This window comes from Gobius niger (assembly GCF_951799975.1).
Source record: "Gobius niger genome assembly, chromosome: 6".
Lineage (NCBI taxonomy): Eukaryota > Metazoa > Chordata > Actinopteri > Gobiiformes > Gobiidae > Gobius > Gobius niger.
Genome location: NC_136857.1, coordinates 10,563,013 through 10,583,876, shown reverse-complemented (window position 1 = coordinate 10,583,876; position 20,864 = coordinate 10,563,013). Strand labels below are relative to the sequence as shown.

General features: G+C 41.5%; 1 protein-coding gene across 2 annotated transcripts in view; it reads right to left on the bottom strand.

The window, feature by feature from the left end:
• The window catches only part of pex14 (peroxisomal biogenesis factor 14), a 56,150-nt gene that overhangs the window by 4,793 nt on the left and 30,493 nt on the right, over positions 1–20,864 (bottom strand). For both annotated transcript variants that reach the window (XM_079558617.1, XM_079558618.1), the window contains exons 4-8: positions 19,682–19,807; positions 17,438–17,523; positions 15,471–15,573; positions 11,367–11,464; positions 1,205–1,296 (exon numbers count right to left, since the gene is read on the bottom strand). In XM_079558617.1, the coding sequence (XP_079414743.1) occupies positions 1,205–1,296; positions 11,367–11,464; positions 15,471–15,573; positions 17,438–17,523; positions 19,682–19,807 (505 nt within the window). The remainder of the gene's footprint in view (positions 1–1,204; positions 1,297–11,366; positions 11,465–15,470; positions 15,574–17,437; positions 17,524–19,681; positions 19,808–20,864) is intronic.

Genomic DNA, 20,864 nt, shown 5'->3' with positions numbered 1-20,864 from the left:
CAAAGTATAAGCCGTGTGATTTTGTTCAAAAACTTGTACATTTGAAGTTTAAGTGGGAACACATTGTTAGATACGGTTCAGCGCGCAGCCCCACATCAAGAGCTCAGAGTAAATCACATAATTACACCAGAGAAAATGTCTTTTCTGCCCAAACAACCAGATGTTCTTCACACCTGGCAGGCTCCGTCTCTGAGTGTTTTTTAATTATATCCACGGCTTTTAAGATCAAAAAGACAATGTTAAATCACAACAGGATGAGCTCTTCTTAGTACTTTAAAACACTGATTTGAATCATTTAGAAAAAAACAAAAAAAAAGCGGAGAGCGTGCGGGGAGACAGATGGTGATACCGACGCCTTTATTTCACGATTTAAGCCTTCGCCGGGAAAACTCATTGTAAGAAGTCAGGATGAAGTCAAGAAAGCAAATGACAAAGGGATTATTACTGATTAGGATGTACGAGCGGGAACAAAACATGCTCAACTCGACAGTTCAGAGGCAATTTTCATCTGCGGCGCGTTTCTGATGTACACCCTTTACTTGGGCTTCATTATAGACACTGATACATAATCATGCATGCTAATGGGCCAGCCTGAGCCGTGCCGAGGAGATTGGGAACTGAGCATTGAATACAGACTGACTTTTAATAACATCAGGGCAAAAAGCTTACACCTAACATTAACCTGTGCCAAACGTCAGTGCAATTGACACCATGGTCTGGGTGATGAAGTCGACATGTACAGGGGATCAGATTACATGTATAAAGAAAGAGATCAGTACAGGATCTGTATTTTCTGTTGCAGTGTAGTTATAGGTCACTGTTATCATATTGAATACAGTACATGGAAAATGGAATAAGAATAAGCAAAAGTGATCTCACCAAAAATAAGCAATACTGAAGTGAATTTTGAGAGGTACATGCTTTGTGTTGGTGCTGAAGGTGGATGTTGTCCCATTGTTGATAATAAGATGATTAAAATATGTAAAGACATATCTCCGACATGAAAGATTCTGAATGAAATAAATCTAAATAGAGATTCCAGTTTTTGCACTTTTGTTATGTTCAACATAATCAATGCATAAACAAAAACTATGACCTGTCATACAGTATGCTCAGATGCCCTGTACCCAGGTGTTACAAGTGAAGCACACCTCAGTGACACCTGGAACGTTTCATGTGCCAGGGGACTGGATAACTTTGTTACCTGCTGAGCAGTAAGCCCTTCAAAGAGGCGATCTCTGCCTTTAGCTCTCCCACTGTCTGGCCGTCCAGGATACGGGCGCTGGTCGAGGACGCCTAAAAGGACAAAGAACAGTGAGACACACTGCACCTGTCTCACATCCACTCACAAACGTGCAGATACATCTCCACAAAGGGGTCAGAGAGCAGTGATAAACAGAATCAGTTAAAAGAACTTGTATCACTTCATACTTTTAAATCACTATTGAAAAATCTAGAAACAAACTCTTTTACATGTAGCTGTTTTATCTGAGTGTATTATCTTGATTTAAACTTTAAATTATGCAATGTTTATTTTGTGATTATGTGTGTAAAATTGTAACTTGGCCAGGACACTCTTGAAAAAGAGAGTTTTAATCTCAATGAGTTTTATCCTGGATAAATAAAGGACAAATAAAACAAAAATAAAAAATCACTGTGATGAAAACAAAATAGTTTAGGAATTTTGAAAAGCAACACTTTGCAAATTGTGTAATGTTTAGTTTAGGTTCCACACACAAACCCAAATCACTTGCCAAACATGTCTTTGCCATGTACTGTGATAGATTCTTCATTCACCATTTCATATTCGTTTCTCTTACTCTACTGATACAGAGGAGTCTCACACAGCACCATCAGTTGTGGAGGATCACACATCACAACAGTAAAGTATCTATCACACACCAATAAAAGCGCTTACACATGTCACCTTTCATAGTCTATATCAGGAGTCAATAACAAAAAAATCCCTGGGTTCACTCTGAGTACATTTTATAAAGTAATTAGCCTCAACATTATAACACCTAAGTCTGTTCATTGCTATTCACATGGTGGTTCCCCTGTCCCCACTCTCATCTGTTGAGTGGCTTCTGTTTCAGATCGGTGATGACTGACAAACCACATCTTTTTTTCAGCAACCTGTGAACCCCCAACCCCTTCTGCCTGCACGAGTCCTCCACCCTTCCCACAGCTGTCCTGAAGCTCCAGCAGGGACTGGACTGGAGAAGGTCCCATCACCATCGCCTGTCCATCATGGGAGTGGATCTCTCCTTTAATGTGGTCTCTTTCCTCCCACTTGGTTGATGAGTTTTCCCATTTTCCATTGGAGGTCTGTATACACTATCCATCTGCTGCTTCACTGCTTACTGTTCTTTTAGATACATTTGTTTGTATCACAGATTGATTTCTGTGTCATTGCTGATTTCCAAACTGTTCCTTTTTGTCAAATCAGCAATATCTGGAAAGCCCTGAGAGGCAACTGCTATTGTGATACCAAATATTAATACTGGGCAACAATGAAAGTTTTTTTTTAATCATGGTTAATAACCGTGTTTTTAATTTTAACATCTGGTATATTTTGACTCCAAAATGACACCTTGTTTAACCATTTATGCTGCTGTGTTACACAATCATGACTCTGATAAAAAACATATAATAATAGAAAAAAAAAAATACAATTAAATAAAAATAATACATGTTTGAAAGGGAGTAGGAGGAAGTTTAACTTATTTGATCCTACCCCCATTTACATTTCTCACTACTGCCATAGCCCTGCACTAGTCTCCTGCCCTGTGCGGTGGTACAGTAGACCTCTGCCTTTCACGTGCACGGTTCTGCGAGTGGTTATTTGATGCGCACATGAGCCACGCTGCTCTGCGACTGATGGACTCAACACGAGTCTAAAGTTCGTGCCGTTGTTTAGGTCGTTGTTTATGTCCAAATCCAGACTTCACTGGAGCTGTGCAGAACCTCTGAAGTAAACCTATAAAATTATTTGTTTAAAATAAGGACCAGGTTACCGGGGTAAACAAATGTGGCCGATGCAAATACTATAAGCCACATGTTCTTTTGTGCATTGGTTCTTTGTCATAATAACCGCAACCGAACAGCGATAAAGTGGTGACTGACACAAGGCCAAACCCTTCATGTTACAGCATCAGGGAAGAAACTATTGAATATAGTCTTAACTTCATTTCCATCAACCCCAAAACCTAACACACACAAAGGCGTTTGGATGGAAACTAGGACCAGACTAGTCAACAAAATGCAATGTATTCAAATTACAATTTCTTTTTCAGTAATGATTAAATAAAATAATAACTAAAAAAAAAAATAATAATAATAATAATAAAAAAATAATAATAATAATAAGTTGGATTGTCAAAAAGCCCACACTGTACAGCCCCGCTGATATTTTCGGAAGGATGAAGGCCACAAGAAAAGAAAAAAAAAAAAAAAAAAAAAAAAAAAAAAAGAGGATACAGACATATGTAAACATATGTTTAAATGAACATTATATATTGTTGACAGGCCACCTGTTTGTGGTGATATTGTGCGCCTTCACCTTTTGGAAGATGTCAGTGGGAATTAGTTTGATTGAGCCATTCTTACTTGTTTTATGCAAAGTATCTTTGCCCAGGGTGGTGGGTTATGGACCCCTGTTGATAAGCTTTTAGCTTTTGGGTGTCCATTTTCACAATGTAGCATTGCTTGATGGGTTATAAGCTGAATTTCCTGATTGTATGTGTGAAGTTGTGAAATAAACTAACCTAAACTAAACTAAAGGCTGACTGTATTGCCCTTGGAGAGTGGACAATTGAAGAATGTGACCATTGTCCAAGGAAGTGAGGGCCATCTACAATAGGCTTCCAATGCATAGCACAATTTGCAATGCATTTATTTGCCTAGCAAATAACAGCAAAAATATGTTGTAGTAATGAATAACTTACTACAATGAGGTATATTTCAGTCACATTTTTCCACCTAAAGTGTTAAAGCTGCCTTGGGGACAGTGTGCAGAGTGGATTAGTGACACAGACCACCGAGATTCCCGAGGGAGCGGAAAGATAAATCAGTCAAAAGGCAATTAAAAAGACTGAGGAGAAGATGACTGTGTCCAAATTCACTCCATTGTTCTCTCCATATGTCTTTTGCTAAAGAGTTGACTCTACGAAGGTCTCAGCCACTTCATCTTTGCCCCATTGACAGTAAAGAAAAAAAGTTTTTTTTCCATGAAGGCCTAGATCTACCATATAAAGACTGAGGTGTTGAAAAAAAAGGAAAAAGAAATAAAGATGTAATGACAGAGGAGTAGTGTTTTGTTAACTAGATTTAACATTACTTCAGATCAGAGGCCAGCGCTGGATGGCCATATAAAATCAAATGTTAGGCTATGAGACACGAGGCTGTAAGAGGTTTTTCACTTATTGGGCATGATCCCTAAGACACTAACTGTATAAACCAATAAAAAAGTGTCTATAATTGCCTTAGTGGGTCTTCAGCTACTATTAAATAAACTACCAACTCTGCGCTTAAAGGGAAGACGGACTGACGAGGCCAGAGGGAGGAGTGAGGGAAGACCTGGGGAAAGTGGGATAAAAGCAAAGTAAAAAAGTGTAATTAAGACTGTGCTTCTCGCCGGAGGAAGCTTGTTAGAACGCACGGACCCCCTATGGAGGCTGGAGCAGAACTTGGACTCTTTGGCTTGTAATTAAATCTAAGTGAAATTAATTGAATCACATGTGAAAGGGATCGCACTCATTTACAGCGGAGCGCCGAGGCAGAGGAGGGAGAAGTGAACTGTTTGGGAGCTCTTATCGACTCCTAAACCTTGCCCGATAAGGAGCGGCGGCGTGGAGGTGCTGCGCTCAAGACACTCTTATTACAGCAGTCACCTCATTAGAGCCATCTTAATCCCTCTCCTCCCCAAGGCACACATATAATAAGGCCCGATTTGGCTTCCCTTCCATTTTTACGCAGAAAAAAAAATAATTGCTATATGGGCTGGTCTAAATGATTTCTAAGGGACACAGCAAACCCAAATAAAGGCAGATTTCTGCGTCTGTAATTGGACTGCTATATGCTGGTGTCACTCACAGTCAAATAAAACCGAATTGTTAACCCCCGAACTGGCTACATAATGTGTATTATCTATGGAGCAACAGCCCATAATAACTCACATCAAAGCCTGTCACACAACACTACCTCTGACATATGTCTTATTATGGCGGAAGAAACCTAATTAAACGTTGGGCCAGTGCAGAATTTCAGCTCTGAAACGCATTAGGACGGTGTGTATATACAATAGAGCGGCATTATGTAAGAGTCATGTGTTAAGTGCAATGGTGCTTTCAATAAGAGGCTGAGTGGAGGGTATCAGTGACGGGCCTATCGGGGCTTCAAACGCTACATCTCGAGTGCGGACACTGGAGATAAAGAGCGCACTACAGAGAAAGTTCAGGGGTTTGAGGCCAGAGCTGATCCCACCGTTTTATCTGCGCGCTGGTTTTACGACAGATACAGAAGGAAGTCTCATTGACGGGAGCAAGAAGGTCCCGGGTTCGATTCCCTCCTGGACGGGGCCTTTCTGTGTGGAGTTTGCATGTTCTCCCCGTGTCTGCGTGGGTTTCCTCCGGGTACTCCGGTTTCTCCTACCACTAAAACATGTACATTAGGGTCCCCTCTGGGGCCAGGACTCCCCTGTAAAAGAGATTCTTAATCTCCGTGGGACTTTCCTGGTTAAATAAAGGTAAAATAAAAAAAATAAAAAATAAAAATTATTGCATTTCTGTTAAAGTTCAGCCCAGGCTTTGTTCATGTCACACTATTGACACCATAGTCAGTCTACAATGATGTATTTTTGTCTTAATTTTTTTGGGGGAAAAATAAACTTGTGCTTTGGGCATTTAGTTGTTCCAATATCCTTTTTTAAAATGTGATCCGATGCCAGTGATAACTGCTGATTGACGAGTTTGGGATGAGCACAATTCTGACACCACAGGGTGCGGCATAAAGCAAAGCCTGACGCTAAGCCCAAAAGCACAAGGCTAATTATGCAAAATATATCCTGCCCAAGTCTCTTTGCTGCTTGATTCTGCCAAAGTTCTCCTTTAGATGAAGTGATCTATTTGAGTGGATGCTTACTTTATAAGAAAAATAGTATCAGTAAAGGAGTTTAGGTACTTACTGACACCAGTAACTGGAAAACCTGCGGTATCGGAAGAAGAAACCAGCAATTAAAACATCAGAAGTCGGCACAGGACTTCTGCAGCAAATTTTGTCCAGTCATACTAATATATATTGTGATCAAATGCAATGCATAATAAAATGTTACATTTCGTAGACATAGCAGTATAGATGCATTAACACTAATTGATGATCAAGTATGATCATCAGTATGTTCAAGTATGTTCCAACGCGGCCGGGACATTCACTGATAAATGTTTTTTTTTTAAGTTTGTACATTTACACCTCAATATTCAGTTTGCTTGTTTTCCCTCTATATTTAGTTCCACAAATGTTCATATGATTACAGTTACAGCTAAAACTTTTACAACAAAAGGCCGCCTCATTAGCACCACCACATGTCTCTGACTACAGGATCATTTGTCCCTGATGTTAAACAGCCAAGCCCATTCCTTCTCTATTATAGTTACAGATCAGCCTGCTAACTGTGTTTGCTCTCCTGTCTTAACTCACTGATCGTCCTCTTTATTAGTGGATAGTACATCGAAGATTAGAAGCCGCCTCCTTCGCCTGCGGCAGACGAACAGCCAGTGGGAACGTGCATAAATAGAGTGGAATCAATTGCACTGTAGCTGCATTTCCACTCAAAAAAGCTCCTCTGGGGACTTTCCCTTTTGAAACTAATTCCATCATAAATATACATGTGTTACACGAAAACACACTGTCTGCCGGCAGAGTAACTGAGAATTAATTTGCCTTCCGACACTCCTAAACAAGCCTTGTTAAAGATCTTATCTTGTTGCTAATGGTCCACGGGCATTTATCTTCATTTAGCCAGATGCGTCCTTGGGTGCTGCTGCAGTTAATAGTAATTTCTTTCTATGCATGTAATATGTATACATCTTTTTTCTCTGTCTTGGATCACATAGTTAAGCAGCAGAAAGATGCCGACCCCATCACACCCGGGCACCCACCCGAGACACATTACTTAAAAGGCTTTCAAGGCAGCTATAGCAAATGTTTTTTTTTTTTTTTTTTTTCCCGGAGTGCATTTTCTATGAGCACAGTCACAAGCCGGAGTGCGCTGGCTGACATTAGATCCATGGTATATGTGTGACAGGTGTTCCTTTTTGGTTCTGGATGGCTGATTCATTTGTTTGTTCAGGCATGATCGCAGTGATGAGAAGTGTCGAGTGCCGATGCCAAGTGCAGTATTATGTTCTTCGGCGTTTAGGCCACACAGAGTCACTAGAGCCGCCCACCTGTAACTCCGCACCGCATAAACAAACTGCACGCAACAGTCAGGAAAAGTTTTTGAGCATGGATGCTTTATGAAAACATATAGAAGATTTACTGGCAGGGATGTGGAAGGATAACTCAAAGGACACCCGGATGCTATACAATGCACTTGTGGCAGGCAATTCAGCAAATAAAATGTCATGTTTTTTTTTTATTTATCAGAGCCTAGTTCACAATTTCAATGTTATTGCTATACAATGTTTCAGAAGGAAATATCACAATATGATGATTTGATCCCTTGTTGTTATTGCCAGGCCAGACAAAATACTTACCAGTAACTATTACCTCAGTTCTATTATACGCACAATAATAACTGATGTGATGTCTCAGTTTATGTGCTGGCCTATGTCAAGACATACATTTTCAGAAACTTTCTAAAAAGCAACTAATCAGTCAGCCATCAATCTAGAAATGGGTATCATCATTATCTGAAGAAACAACGCCCCAAGGTGGTCAAGCCACTTCCCAAGCGAATGGGTTTTAAACACCAGGAACGGTTTATTTGGAAGCGGAGAAACAGGAGTCGGCATGTGTTTTGTGTTAAGGGCACATTTCCGTGTTGAGAAAGCCTAATTGCTACGTGTGGCACACTTTGAGCGGCGCAGCGAGGCAAATCCCCAAAGCCACAAACGGTGAGCGAGCAGTAGCTGGCCCACTCAAACATGCGTTTCTCATCAGGATCCGAGGACCTGAAAACAATTTACCAATTTCCCACATGGCCCGGGACAACATGGCCGAATGCCCACTTGCGCGCAAAATTTAAAGATCAGCGCAACAGCTGTAAATCGGGGTTTATGACTTGTTTAATGTGTGTTTTGATCTAGAATATACTTCTCATATGCCAAAGCTGCCCAGCATGGAAACCTTTAGCAAATTGCCCTTTTTAACTATATGTATATATATATAAAAAGACAAGTTTTGTACTTTTAAAGCCTTATTACTTAACATTGAAGGATGAACAAAATCACCCATAATGAAACAAATGCTTGTATTTCATTACATTTCTTTGATGAAATGTTACACAGAATGGCTTCAGGACGGATCAAGAGCAAGAGCATTGGGTCTAAATATAGAAGGAATCTACCAAATAGAGAAGCATCCCTCATTGTCTCTATCTTACTGAGAGCCGTTTAAAAGTGTATTAGTGAAAAATGCATCTCCGAGCTCAGCCTGAGGTAATCTTCACGCTGATATTCATAAGGACTACTGCTGTTCCAACACTAATCACGGCAGTTAACGATGATTTGAAATATTGAGAAAAACCTGGGAGTCTTCAGATTTTGATGAAGCTCGTCCGGGGAAACGCATTCAGACATTTTTTCCCGGTTTGTGCCGAAACAGATGTGTTCACATATGTTTTCCGGCGCCATCCAGATGCTACAGTCGAACAAGCATGTGGCTAACAAGCTGCGGACATAAAACATTGTCTAAGATCGTCTCTTCCAAGGCACTTTTTCAAAGCCCAGAGATCATAAAGCATTTTACGAGCCGCGTTATAAAAAGCAAGCAACATTTCATCCGTCCATCGCACATAAGTTTTTAGAACAATCATTCAGTCCGATTCACCTAAACACTTCCAATTCGAGAGAGATTATGAACAAGGGTCTATAAAAATCAAGGCGGGAGGGAACGACAACATGCTTAAACATTATGGTCCCATGATGAGATGCGTCGTACTTTTTTGCAGCTTGTGTTGAGATGATATACAGTTATCGTAAGGCTGTCCATCTCGGCTAGTTATGATTCAGGGCGGCGCTTGAGGTTTTAGTACACAAAGACCTCGAGAAAGCTCCGCTCGTCAATCTATCGGATTCAACCCTGCAACTTTTACATTTACAGACCTCTTCTGTAATGTCAAAGTTACGGCCCGTCTGGCTTTACCAAAAACATCAATCAGATGGTGAAATCTGGTGTCCTGCTCAAAGTGCAGTAAATGTGACAGAGCAGCTATTGTAACCTTGGTTAAGCTTTTATAATGCTCAGTTCAACAACATCAAAGTGAACTTGATGTTGGAAGTGTAGAAGCTGGATCAAAACTCTTGGTGATTCACTGCCTGTATATTCAAATAAATATTTTGACTTGTAAGTAAACATATAGGTTTTTACTAGGGCTGGGACAAAATATCGTGTCGAATTTGGATCGCAATACTTTGTGCTGCAATAACAAGTATCAATACTTCATCAAGTATTGTAATACTTTCAATACTTTTTTTATGCTTTGTTTTCAGGCAACCGTTACATAGCACTTTGTTACATTTCGTGTTAAAGAGGGGGTATTATGCTTTTTTCAATCACATAGCACCAGTCTACAGCACACTACAATGATGACGAAACCTTCTGTTGGTCTGTAAATGCAGTAAATTAGAATAACTGCCTTGTATAAAATTGCTCTCTCAAAATGGCTGTAGCGAATGTCTTGACATAGGCCTCTGTCTCTTTAAGAACCTCTGACTCTTTCCGACACGCCCCCTCCACACGCTGTCTGTGGCATCAGTGGGGCGGGGGTTCTGCTGAGGAGCAGTGGTTGGTTACTCGGCTGTTGATGAAAGGTCGGAGGCGTCTCCAGGAGGTGGGGGCGTTCCTAGGAGGACTCAGGCAAACCTATCCCTAAAATGGCCGCCTTCAGTTTTTACAGATTACTCAAAAATACGTGAATGTGCCAAAGCTACACTTCAGGCATGTTTTTAATGAGGGAATGACATAAAAACATGATGTAAAGCTTGAAAAAGTCGATTTTGCATAATACCCCCCCCCTTTAATGCTCTTTTCAATCCAAACACTTCAGTAAATGTCAAATGACATTTTAAGGCAGGGGTGTCAAAGTCGTTTGGGTCGAGGGCCGAAATTCAGCCCTCACGGCGGTTCGCGGGCCGCAAGGACTGTGGCCTCATAAATAACGGCTTACACTTATTGCGCTTTATCAGCCTGTGTCACATGTTTCTCGAAGTGCTACATGATGTCCTTACGCATTAACTCCACATTCGATGGCAGTAAGTTACTATTGAAGCCACAGCCACCCTGGGGCAGACTGACCATTTAGCACATGGCTATAATATGCCGTTTAAATCCTGATCTCTTATTATGTCAGCATCCTCTGCTGGACACATGTGGAATTCTTTCCTTTTTTTAGTTTAAGCTGCCCCCAAGTGCCTGGAGTGAGCAAACTGTTTTTTTTCTTTAAAAATCCATAACTCCGCACAGGAATGGGTTGGAGACTTTTTTGACATGCTCAGTAATTCATGCTCCTCAAAGGGCCACATTAAATCATCTCGCATGTGTTAAGGTAAACATATCACTTGTTAATTACTTACCGTATCGCAATACACATCAGATCGGCCCCTGGGTATTGTGATATGTATCAGATCGTGACAAAAGTTGATCGTCCCAGCCCTAGTTTTTACTCCCATTTCTTACCAAATGATTCAACAGAAAGTTCACCTTATGTCTCAAAGTCTAGTGGCAATCCAGTCTGGAGCTTGCTTTATATCAAACCTCAGAAGAATTAATTAATTTCCATCGTACTTACACATCAATACCACAACTATGAGCATTGATTCAAATGTTTTCATAATAGCCAATTAGTTGATGTCTAAGAAAGATAAGACACAGAAGCAACAGATCCTCTTAGGAATCTTTTTCTTGTTAAAATATACATTTTTGGTTCATAGACTTTACTGAAAAAAGACACCGTCGTGTGAAAAAAATAAACCTGTTCTGCACAAATTTGAACTGATTATAGGAATATCGATCAGAAGGCTACAAATTAAAGTTATTTTTGGCCACTTAATGTGGACCTGCAACCCACCAGTTGAGAATCACCACCCGAGGCTATTGTGCAGCTCATGTTAATGAGTGATCTCTGTGTTGCATATGCAGTTGGTTACCTCTGCTGCCGACAGTTCCTGAGACAGCTCCTGTATTTTGTTCTGCTGTTGAATCAGGAGCTCTTGAACCTGAGCGAGAGTCTGCTGCAGCTGGGCCACTGTGGAAATCAGCACAGTCTTAGTCATTACACTTTCATGAGAACACATAAGTTCAGTCTCCAAATTAAACGGACAGAAACAATGGATTTATGCACATCTCAAAACTAGCGTATAACAATTGTAGTAACAATACCGGGTAACTTAAGTCACATCTTTTGGCCCGCATCGCATAAAGGGTGGGATGGGGCAAAACATCGGATGGTGATATTAATCTCTAGTGTCTGAACTTAAATCAAATAACAGTGTCTAACCCTCCATTATCCGCCCAGACACTGGCTTCTAATGCATCTTAAACCCTCAAACGATCAACAAAGGAGAAAAAAAAAACAAGGCGCTCATTTGGGAGGAGGCTGCCAGACAAAATGTCCCTCCTAATCCTAATAAATATTGTTCTTTTTCCATTGACTTTGAAGATTGAATTAGTTCAAGTGTTGGTGTTGGGCGAGGGTGTATGATTTCAAATAACACCAGGCGCAGTTTGTTGTTGGCCCCTGCTTCCAGTCACCCGTGTATTACCAAACAATGCATTAAGTTTCCCCGAGCTGATTATATTACAGAAAACCAATAAACATTCATATAAATCATGGGCGTGTAAAGTGTTAAATCAAGCCTAATAGGATTAACATCAACAGATATTGTGGCGGTCCACTGCTGGGGTTGTCAGGCCAATGGTTAAAAGCCTGAGCTGCAGTCGGCTAGTCGAAGGAAGAAAAAAAAAAAAAAAGGTCTCTTATTAACAGAGATGAGTACAAAAGAGATGAGCTGGAAGCCGAGTCTCTTTTGAAAAACTATCGCAGGCTAAATATTTGATGTTTCAAAGAATATCTCGGTGACACCTGTGTTTAACCGGGCGGAGCTAAATCAATAGGAGGCGCGTTTGATCTTCTCATGCGAGCACGATCAGACTAAATACAAGTTTGAGCAGGACTTCTCGCCAAGCCAAAAGAGGAGAAAAACTCACAGAGCAAACAGTTTGTGATCATAAGTGTGACCAGCCGCTATGATGACTGTCATAAAACTAAAATACTCGGGCTATTCGTGCTTAAAAAGGTGTTACTATGATAGGGTGTGCATGCTAGACCAAAAACTGCCCTATTATCCAGATGTGCGGGTCAGCCAGCCAGCCGGTAAAGCTGTGCCTCCTGAATTACCATTGGCACTGGCTCTTTAACGGCGCTTCAGCCAAAAGGAGCTTCTGGTCCAAACTTTTTTTTTTTTGTCACTCTGCAAACCTGACTCCTTTGTAGTCTTCAGACACTTGACAAAAATGCATAAGATTATCACAGACATGAAGCCAAGAATATTTTTTTTTTGGCCCATATTGATCCGGGACAAGTCTGGAGCTGTGCTGAAAGTGCATACCTCGATATACAGTACACACATTGCATGACAGCAGGTGATGCACTAAATAAAGTAGCCACACAGCGAGCAGATATTCTTTTCACACGCTAGACTACCCACAACCATTTGAAATAAACTACAAATGTCTGTCATTTACACAAGGCTCGGCCCCGTTCTTTTGATTTTTCAGCATTAAATGTGCCTGTGACTAACTAACCGACAAAGCCACTTCTCATCCAAACTTTTATTTTAAAGAGTGAGTCAACCGTGTTTCAGACAGTGCAGGAGCTAGCCTTTCAAGCAATCGTTACCATGGCGCTTGCCTGTATTTTGACCTCCAAGAATGTCACATGAAAACTATATCGCGCCCTACCTTTGTACAAGCCTGGCTACTGTTTTATAACGGCCAGCTGGTCATCAATATGGCTCAGTGTGTCCAAACAGCGCTGCAATTCTATTAGTCTGGGAAAAAGACTGAAGTACTTTCGACATCCATTCATTAATTGTCTGTGTGTGAAGCTGTAGGCAAATCGTAATGGGAGTCAAGGCCTCTCGATCCGGTGGACTGGCGAGAGTCTAATGTGGTCCCCCATTCACGAGGATACATCACCTCATTGGGCCCGGCACTAGAGAAATACATGAACTTAAACAAAGGAGGGGTTCAAGCAATTGGCAGCGGTGAGGCGGACGGTCGCTATTACTGAGGGGAGAAAGAAGGGGGAAGACAAAGGGAAATCCGAGGGAGAAACTCCGAGTGTAATTGCAACCCCTCTCCCCAACTGTTAACTACAACAGTCATTAAGTACAACAGCAGTTTGGCCACTGCAGTCATAGCAAATTAGTCCGCCACATTGGCTGAAGAATACGACCTGTGTTTCTTTTATCTCCCTTTCTTATTATAATTTCTTTTCTTTTTTTTTCATATATATATACAAGAGGCAGTAAGTGTAAAAACCTGCCAGCAAACAAAGCATGGGTTGTACTTTGGCAAATCTCCAAAAAGCAAGAACAAGAAAGGGCAGTGTGATACAGGGAGGAAATGTGTTTGCATAGTTGGTTGAAAAAAATGACCATAAAAGAGCACATATTTGTTAAACAGATTCAGGGTGGCACGGCTCGCACGCAATGGCACACAGCTCCTGCTCTGCACCTATCTGGAAACAATGGCCAGGGTGTGCCCGCAGATGAAACGATAACAGCCGCGGTTTTTTTTTTATTGTTATTCAGTTGTCACTAAGTTGGACCAGGCAAACAGACAAATTTGTTTACTTTTGGAGAACAGGATATGACAAACTTGGAAAATGTGACTCTTCAAAGCAGTTACTGTAGGAAGAAGTGCAGATGATCAAGCAAATTGAAATTTAGATGGTATTATTTACATGGTATTCTTGTATGAGTAACATTCATACGCCTCTCTTTGGGTTGAAATGGGCAGTAAAACAAAATGTGGGTTTGAAAATATAAATGGCAAATCTTTATCGTTATTCTTGCTGGAACAGAAGAAGAACATTAATATACAATGGAAAAGTCCTGTACGAGAATTGCAGAGGATTGAGGTTTCTATTTGAAGAACCTCAATTCTTAACAGGGAATGCTAGAAAACTGGCTCGCAACTTGATGAAATTGATACTAATGCTTTACAATTAGATGCACAGTATTTTTCCCACACTTATACTGCAGGACAAACAAATTGTGTTCCACGACAAACAGTAATATCAGGTCTAGGGCCTTAAGGAACACAGAACAGAGCCATTTTCTTATTCATATGGTTTCTTACTATTTCATAGTAGAGCAAAAAAAAGCGACATAATGAATTTGTCCTTCATGTATATGGTTGTTGAAATATCTTTGTCATTAATATTTACTCTGAGATAAAAAAGAATTGTCATTTTAATTTTAAATGCCAACTTTGTTATCAGTGCAACTTAATTAAAACCAAAGTGCAATATTTTGTCAACATATGTACGTACAGAGGCTGCCTGCTTCGTAATAGGCACAAATGATCAAATAGTGAAGAGTGTCTTTCAGGTGAAAACACACTTGAGCTCGTCACTGCTGCTAACGAGACCAAACTTTGTGAGATGCCTCTCTCATTTACGCCTCCTGGATTTTTAATTATCCTGACGACGAAAGCATCCTCTCTCTCCTGTAGTGTGACAGCCAGGTTGAGATTCCTCACCTGTCCGACGTGGGAGCCGCACCTGTCACTGTACACTTAATCACACGAGGGCCAGCTCCGAGCCCAGACAACACGCGGCGCTGCTGTGCGAACACGCATAGGCCTATACACGCACGCACACACTCAAATTAAAATGAACTTTCTCGCCACCTATGGGGAGGAGGCTGTAGATGATGACAGAGGTTTGGATGGGGGTGAGGCTGTCGCGGGGGGGGGAGACGGATGGGAGGGGGGCGAGAGTGGATGAGGCGGGAGGAAGAAAAGTTGTCATTTCCCAACTCCTCATTAATATTCGGAGGTTAAGAGCTTTTCAGCTAAACGTAATTAATTGAGCCCGAGCCTGACAGTAAACAAGCAATTTCAAATTAAAGCGAAATGACAGCGGCGTCATTTGTTAAAAACGTGCGGGGCCCCCCGATTTTGGCGACAGATAAATGAGGGAAAATGTTAAGGAGGGAGAAAGTGATGAAGATATTAATCTTCACCTGTCTGTGTCAGCGTGCCACTCATCGTCGCAATGTTGTTCTCCATCCGCTGCAGATGCTTCTTGTCCTCTCGGCTGCCCATAATGAGGGGAAGGATGTATTTCTGCAATTAAAAACAAGCCACAGTGTTACAGTCTCTGGAGAAGGAGACAAGGCCACCTACACTATCCTGTGATACATGGGCAAAGACGCTGTCTAAAAAGTCAGTGTGGGACTGAGTGTGGTTATATGACAATGGACAATAAAGACAACGCTTAATACTTAAAGTGAGTAAATATCCTGGACATTATACTTTCTACAAAATGAATATAGGGTCATTTATAATGTAACAACATTTGCAGTTTCCACATGCATCACACGTCATACAGCGATTTGTGCTGTATTCTTGGTTCACCACATAAAACTCTTTTTAAGTGCCCAATAGCTTACGTTGATGTTGATTAATACGATTATTGCAAAGTCTCGCATTCGTACCATTATCTGACATTGGCCGTAGTGGTATCAAAAGCCGAAAACACTGACAGAACTTTGTTTTAATTGCATATGGCATTGAACATTATAAAAAGGATTTAATGCCTTCTTGTCTACAGCTTGTTGCCAGGTTTTTTTTTTTTTTTTTCCCAACTCAGGTGCCAACTGGCCACACTAGCGGGAGTAATAAACACTTTTTAGAGAAAAAGATTAAACGAGTGTCAACACGTGGTAATTAATAAGAGGGCTGCTGTGAGTGTGGTGTTTACAAGGCGCTCCGTAACGTAAATAAAGTATGGGCAGAAGCTCGGACATATGGTGCGACTGGCGCCACGCTCCAGTGACATGACAGCAACCTGTGCCGTCCCACCGGGGAATCCCACCTCCCAGGCGAGTGCCGAGACACAGGAATGGTGCAATGTGCTTTTGTCAATAAAGCGAGCGGGGATAAGGACCCTAAATGTGCACGTGTCTGTGAAAATAAGGAAATATCGGGACATAACAGGATCTATCACAACATTCTAAACAGGCTACAGGTGGACAGCTAATATTTTGATGGTGGTATTTTTTATGGATTATGGTTAATATCTCTGTAATTACTGGGCCTATTCACAACAAACAAAAATTGGCACAACGTTCAATGTCTTCTCTGTCAGCACAAACTAACTGAGTAAAATAATGTTCTCATAATGGTTTCAAAAAGGGGTGGCACTAATCAAAAACATGGGTTTGATGTAATGATGATCGGGGTAAATACTGGTAATTTAGTGGTTTGGCGATTGCTTTTACAAAAGGGGAATCTCCGAAAGAGCTGTATTCTTCTCTGCTCTGCATCGGAGATCATGAGTACAAAAAACCCTCGCAAACCTATATGTGCCACAGGGTCAGATATGCATGTACATGATGTACACTCACTTACACAGAGGTGAATGGCCTGTCATCCGCACCCAGAGCCAGTGCAAGAGCCTCAGTCCTGCTCTAACAGGAGAGTAATGGCTTCCACATGCCACTCAGACTACTACTAACAACCACTATAGGATTAATGTCAGTGGGGACAAGGGGCCCATGAGCTCATGTTCAAGGGCTGCTAAGCCTGATAAAAACCAGGGCGATTATTTTTAGACGGGTGCATGTCAAAAACGGGGATGTGTGCTGTGTTAGCAACTATATTTTGTAAAAGAGGAATAATATATAACAGAGCAGGAGGAGGAGAAGAGAGTTTAAAAGGAGGGCTTCAAATGAGCTCATGCTTTGACGTAAAGCAGGGAGCTTTAATAACAAGGCCCGAGTGATGTTACATACTGCACAGGCACCATAATTCATCATAAACTGATGTACTAGCAAAGCCCACCAATTTAAAATGCACTATCAGGGAGAGGCAGCCGTGACAGATCTTAGGATGCGGCGCATAATGTGCGTGATAAATTTGAGAGAAAAATTAACAGTAAAAACTGAGGCTTATGGCGGTTACGAGGCAGAGGAGAGGTGGGACTTACTTTGTAGAGCTGATGAAAGCCAAAGGCGATGCCCACCATGATGACCGTGAGCGCGCCATAGTCTCTCCATCGGTAGCTTCTTGGACCTAGCATTTCAGAGAGGAGGAGTTAAACAGAAAACTGTCTAGCCCAGTAGAAAACAAGAGGAGGTGTAAGATTTGTTGAGTGAACTATAGCTGGTGTAAATGTCCATGCACAATTCTAGTGATGAGGCTCAATTATATGCAAAACAAAGCCCATTTATCTTAGTTACAAAACAAAACAAAACTTCTTTACATTTGGGATTGCCACTGCTGTGTTTTTTAAAAGAATAGAGACTGTTTCTGGCACGTGATTTTTTTTTAACCAGACTGTTTAGCTGAGTGGCAGATCAAATGAAAGTGTGTCATTGTTCTGGCTGTCATCTGGGTAGGCCAACTGTCAGTCAAGGTGGAAATTCCCCACATAAGAGCGGCATTCAACTGAAAATGCCACTGAACAACAAAATGCTTTGAACAAATTGTAACCGTTTTGCTGTTATTTACTTTAGCGGAGTCTAAATGAATGGGAAATTATCACAGGCTTGTCCACTGAAGTACATCATTGATATTCTATTATAGCTCTGATTTCCCCTAATGGGCCCGGTAGCTTGAAGTAAGTAAACCAGATTGATTTGTAGCTTACCACTTGCATGATTTGACATGCAAATCAAACAGGACCCACTGTCAGACTGGACTTTACGCTGCATTTTCAAGGTGAATGCTGTATTATTCGCCCGCACATTTTTCAAGGCTTGCTGCTGCATTCGGAAGGTGAACTTGTAACCTTTACTATCGAAAATTTTGAATCATTTTCCCCCACATCCATATGGTAACCACATAAATTTGGGTCCTCATCAACATTATAGCTGCAATAGCCTGCCTCCTATCCCGCAATGCTTTTGAAAGGCCAGGGAGTCCTTGGAGAGGGTTGACCCTGAACAAGCCCGACTGCATCACGGGGGTCTCGGCGTGCTCTCTACCCTCTTTAGGACCTCTCATTCTACCTCGATCGCCACTTTTTACCCCTCTTCCACTTCCACTCTGCCATCTTCCTTTTTTATTTGGTCACTTAAGCCGTTGGAACTGTGGTCTCCATCCCCCGTTTTTCCAATCTCCTCTCAAATTTATTGGGTTCAGTGGAGGCCTTCCTGTCCTTCTAGCGCGTGAAAATAGAGATCAGAGTATCCATTACTCCGACAGAGATGGATGCGGGTCTCTATGCACCGTCCCCATAACAAGGACATCAAAGGGAGGTAGCCCCCTCTTTTCGGCGTGACCCCCCATACAAGACTCCTCACACTCACCTCATTATGCAGCTCCCTTATAGCCGTTTTGATATAAAACCCCCACTATGGACAGAGAGCCGCTAGTCTCCCCTAACTACATGGCCATCCCATCAACATCACTTTCATTACAAAACATGAGATGCCGAGGGAGTCAAGGACAGTGTGGTAATAAATGAGGGTGGAATACATCTGGAATCATTGTCATATAGGTTAAGCATTACGCCGGACTTCATTCTGCATTGGTAAATCAGTGGACAGCACTCATAACCTGCGGAGGTAATAAAGATACTGGTGCCGCGCTCTGGTCGTGCCAGGGTGGACCCCGCAGTGACAAGATGCCAGAGGGAGACTTGGACTGACAGCTCAGCAATGTCATAGCACTTGTGTGTATCGAGCAAGTGGACAAGCTGTCAAGAATATTAAAAATAGTTAGGAACTCCTGTCAGGAGGTTTGAATGCAGACAATTAATGACTAATACCACTGCAATATGGCACTGTTTTGACTGGATGAAGCACGCCAAAATAAAAGCACCATCTTATTCATTAGTTCAGCAGTTCATTAGTTCAACTTTCTTTCTGCCTAACTATTAACAGACAAAACACTTAAAATGTGTGTATTTAGTTATATTCTCGTAATGTTGCAAGTACCCGCTGAACTAATCAATGACACGAGCTGTGTGCTTTTATTTTGGCGTGCTGAATCGTCACTTCTTGGACGGATTTGAAGTTATGCACAGAGTCAATTGGATATCTCTAATGCTGTTTTAAAAGTTTCAACATATTGGCCGTGGAGTAGGCCGTAGACACAGATGACTAAAACCTCACTGACTAATAATCACTGACTCTCACATTCACTTATGGTCCCATTTCCCCACCTGTTTGCTAAGGGATGTGTGTAACGATGCGAGGCAACAGGTAAACCTCAGATAAGCACTCACTGGGTGGTCCAGGGACCAGGTGGGCTGGTGGAACAGGGTACAGTGGTCCCACAGGGCTCAGCGGCAAGACCTCCTCTGTGCAGCCCGAGCGCTGCAAAGCCAACTCCACCTCCACATCCGTCAAGCCTGGACCAAAGGAAGAGGTGAGATATTAGAGCGAGCTGAAGTGACTGTGTTAATGGGAGAGACCGAATCGTTTTTTTTTTTGCTCTGCTATATTACACACTTAAATACTTCCCAAGTTCCTCGCAAACCTTCAAAGTACAACTTGGAGGAACTATGTCTAATCTTCATTCAATTTTCCTCTCTTCTCAAAAACGCATTTTCATTTTATAATTCAGGAATCCCACGGAGGGCTTCTGTTTCAGGGACATCCATCAAAGCGAGATAGTGTGGAAAGGTTGCTACAATGAAATCTGAAACTCGGCGAGCCTATTAACTGCCACCAAAGGCTCAGAAAATAACAGTCTGACCACTTCTGCAGTTATATTTCCCAAGTGGAGATTTCATACACCCCAGACAGCCAAAATGCATTATTTTAATTTCTTCATTGTAATGTAAATGTATTACATAATTTTGCAAATGCCAATATAATTTAATCTTCAGATCTTTTTAATGATTTTAGTGATGATTAAATTGCAAAGGGCTCCCTGATGGAGAGTCAGAGGGGAGGAGGAGGAAAAAAATCTAATATGAACATCTCCTTTTGTGGCAAGAAAGGATTTTATTTCAGGCGCCATATGCCGCTATTGCTCTGGGTCTCATCTTTTAATAAGCAGCGTGGTCTAAACAAAGAAAGAACAATTAAAAGTTCTCAGACAATGTGGAGAAAAATATTAAACAACAACTGAGAAGATTCAGTGTTAAGCTTAATGACTTGGCCCTTTATACGCACAGTATTACTTGGGTATGTATCTCTGCCCAGACTACCAGCTTATTGACAGAAAAGCCCCTTTGAAACACACCCTTTTACTTGCCCGACTCCCCATGGGAACCTGAGAATTCATAAATGCTTAGAAAAGAGCTTCCGCCTGCCTTTGAGAGACAAACAGGAAAAGAGTGGAGCTGAAGTGTTTTCAGTGATAGCTCTTAGGTTTTATTAATAGTAACTGCAAAATGACTGACATCCGAAGAGGTAAACATGCAGACAACATAATGGACAAAATACGGCAACACTGTTCAT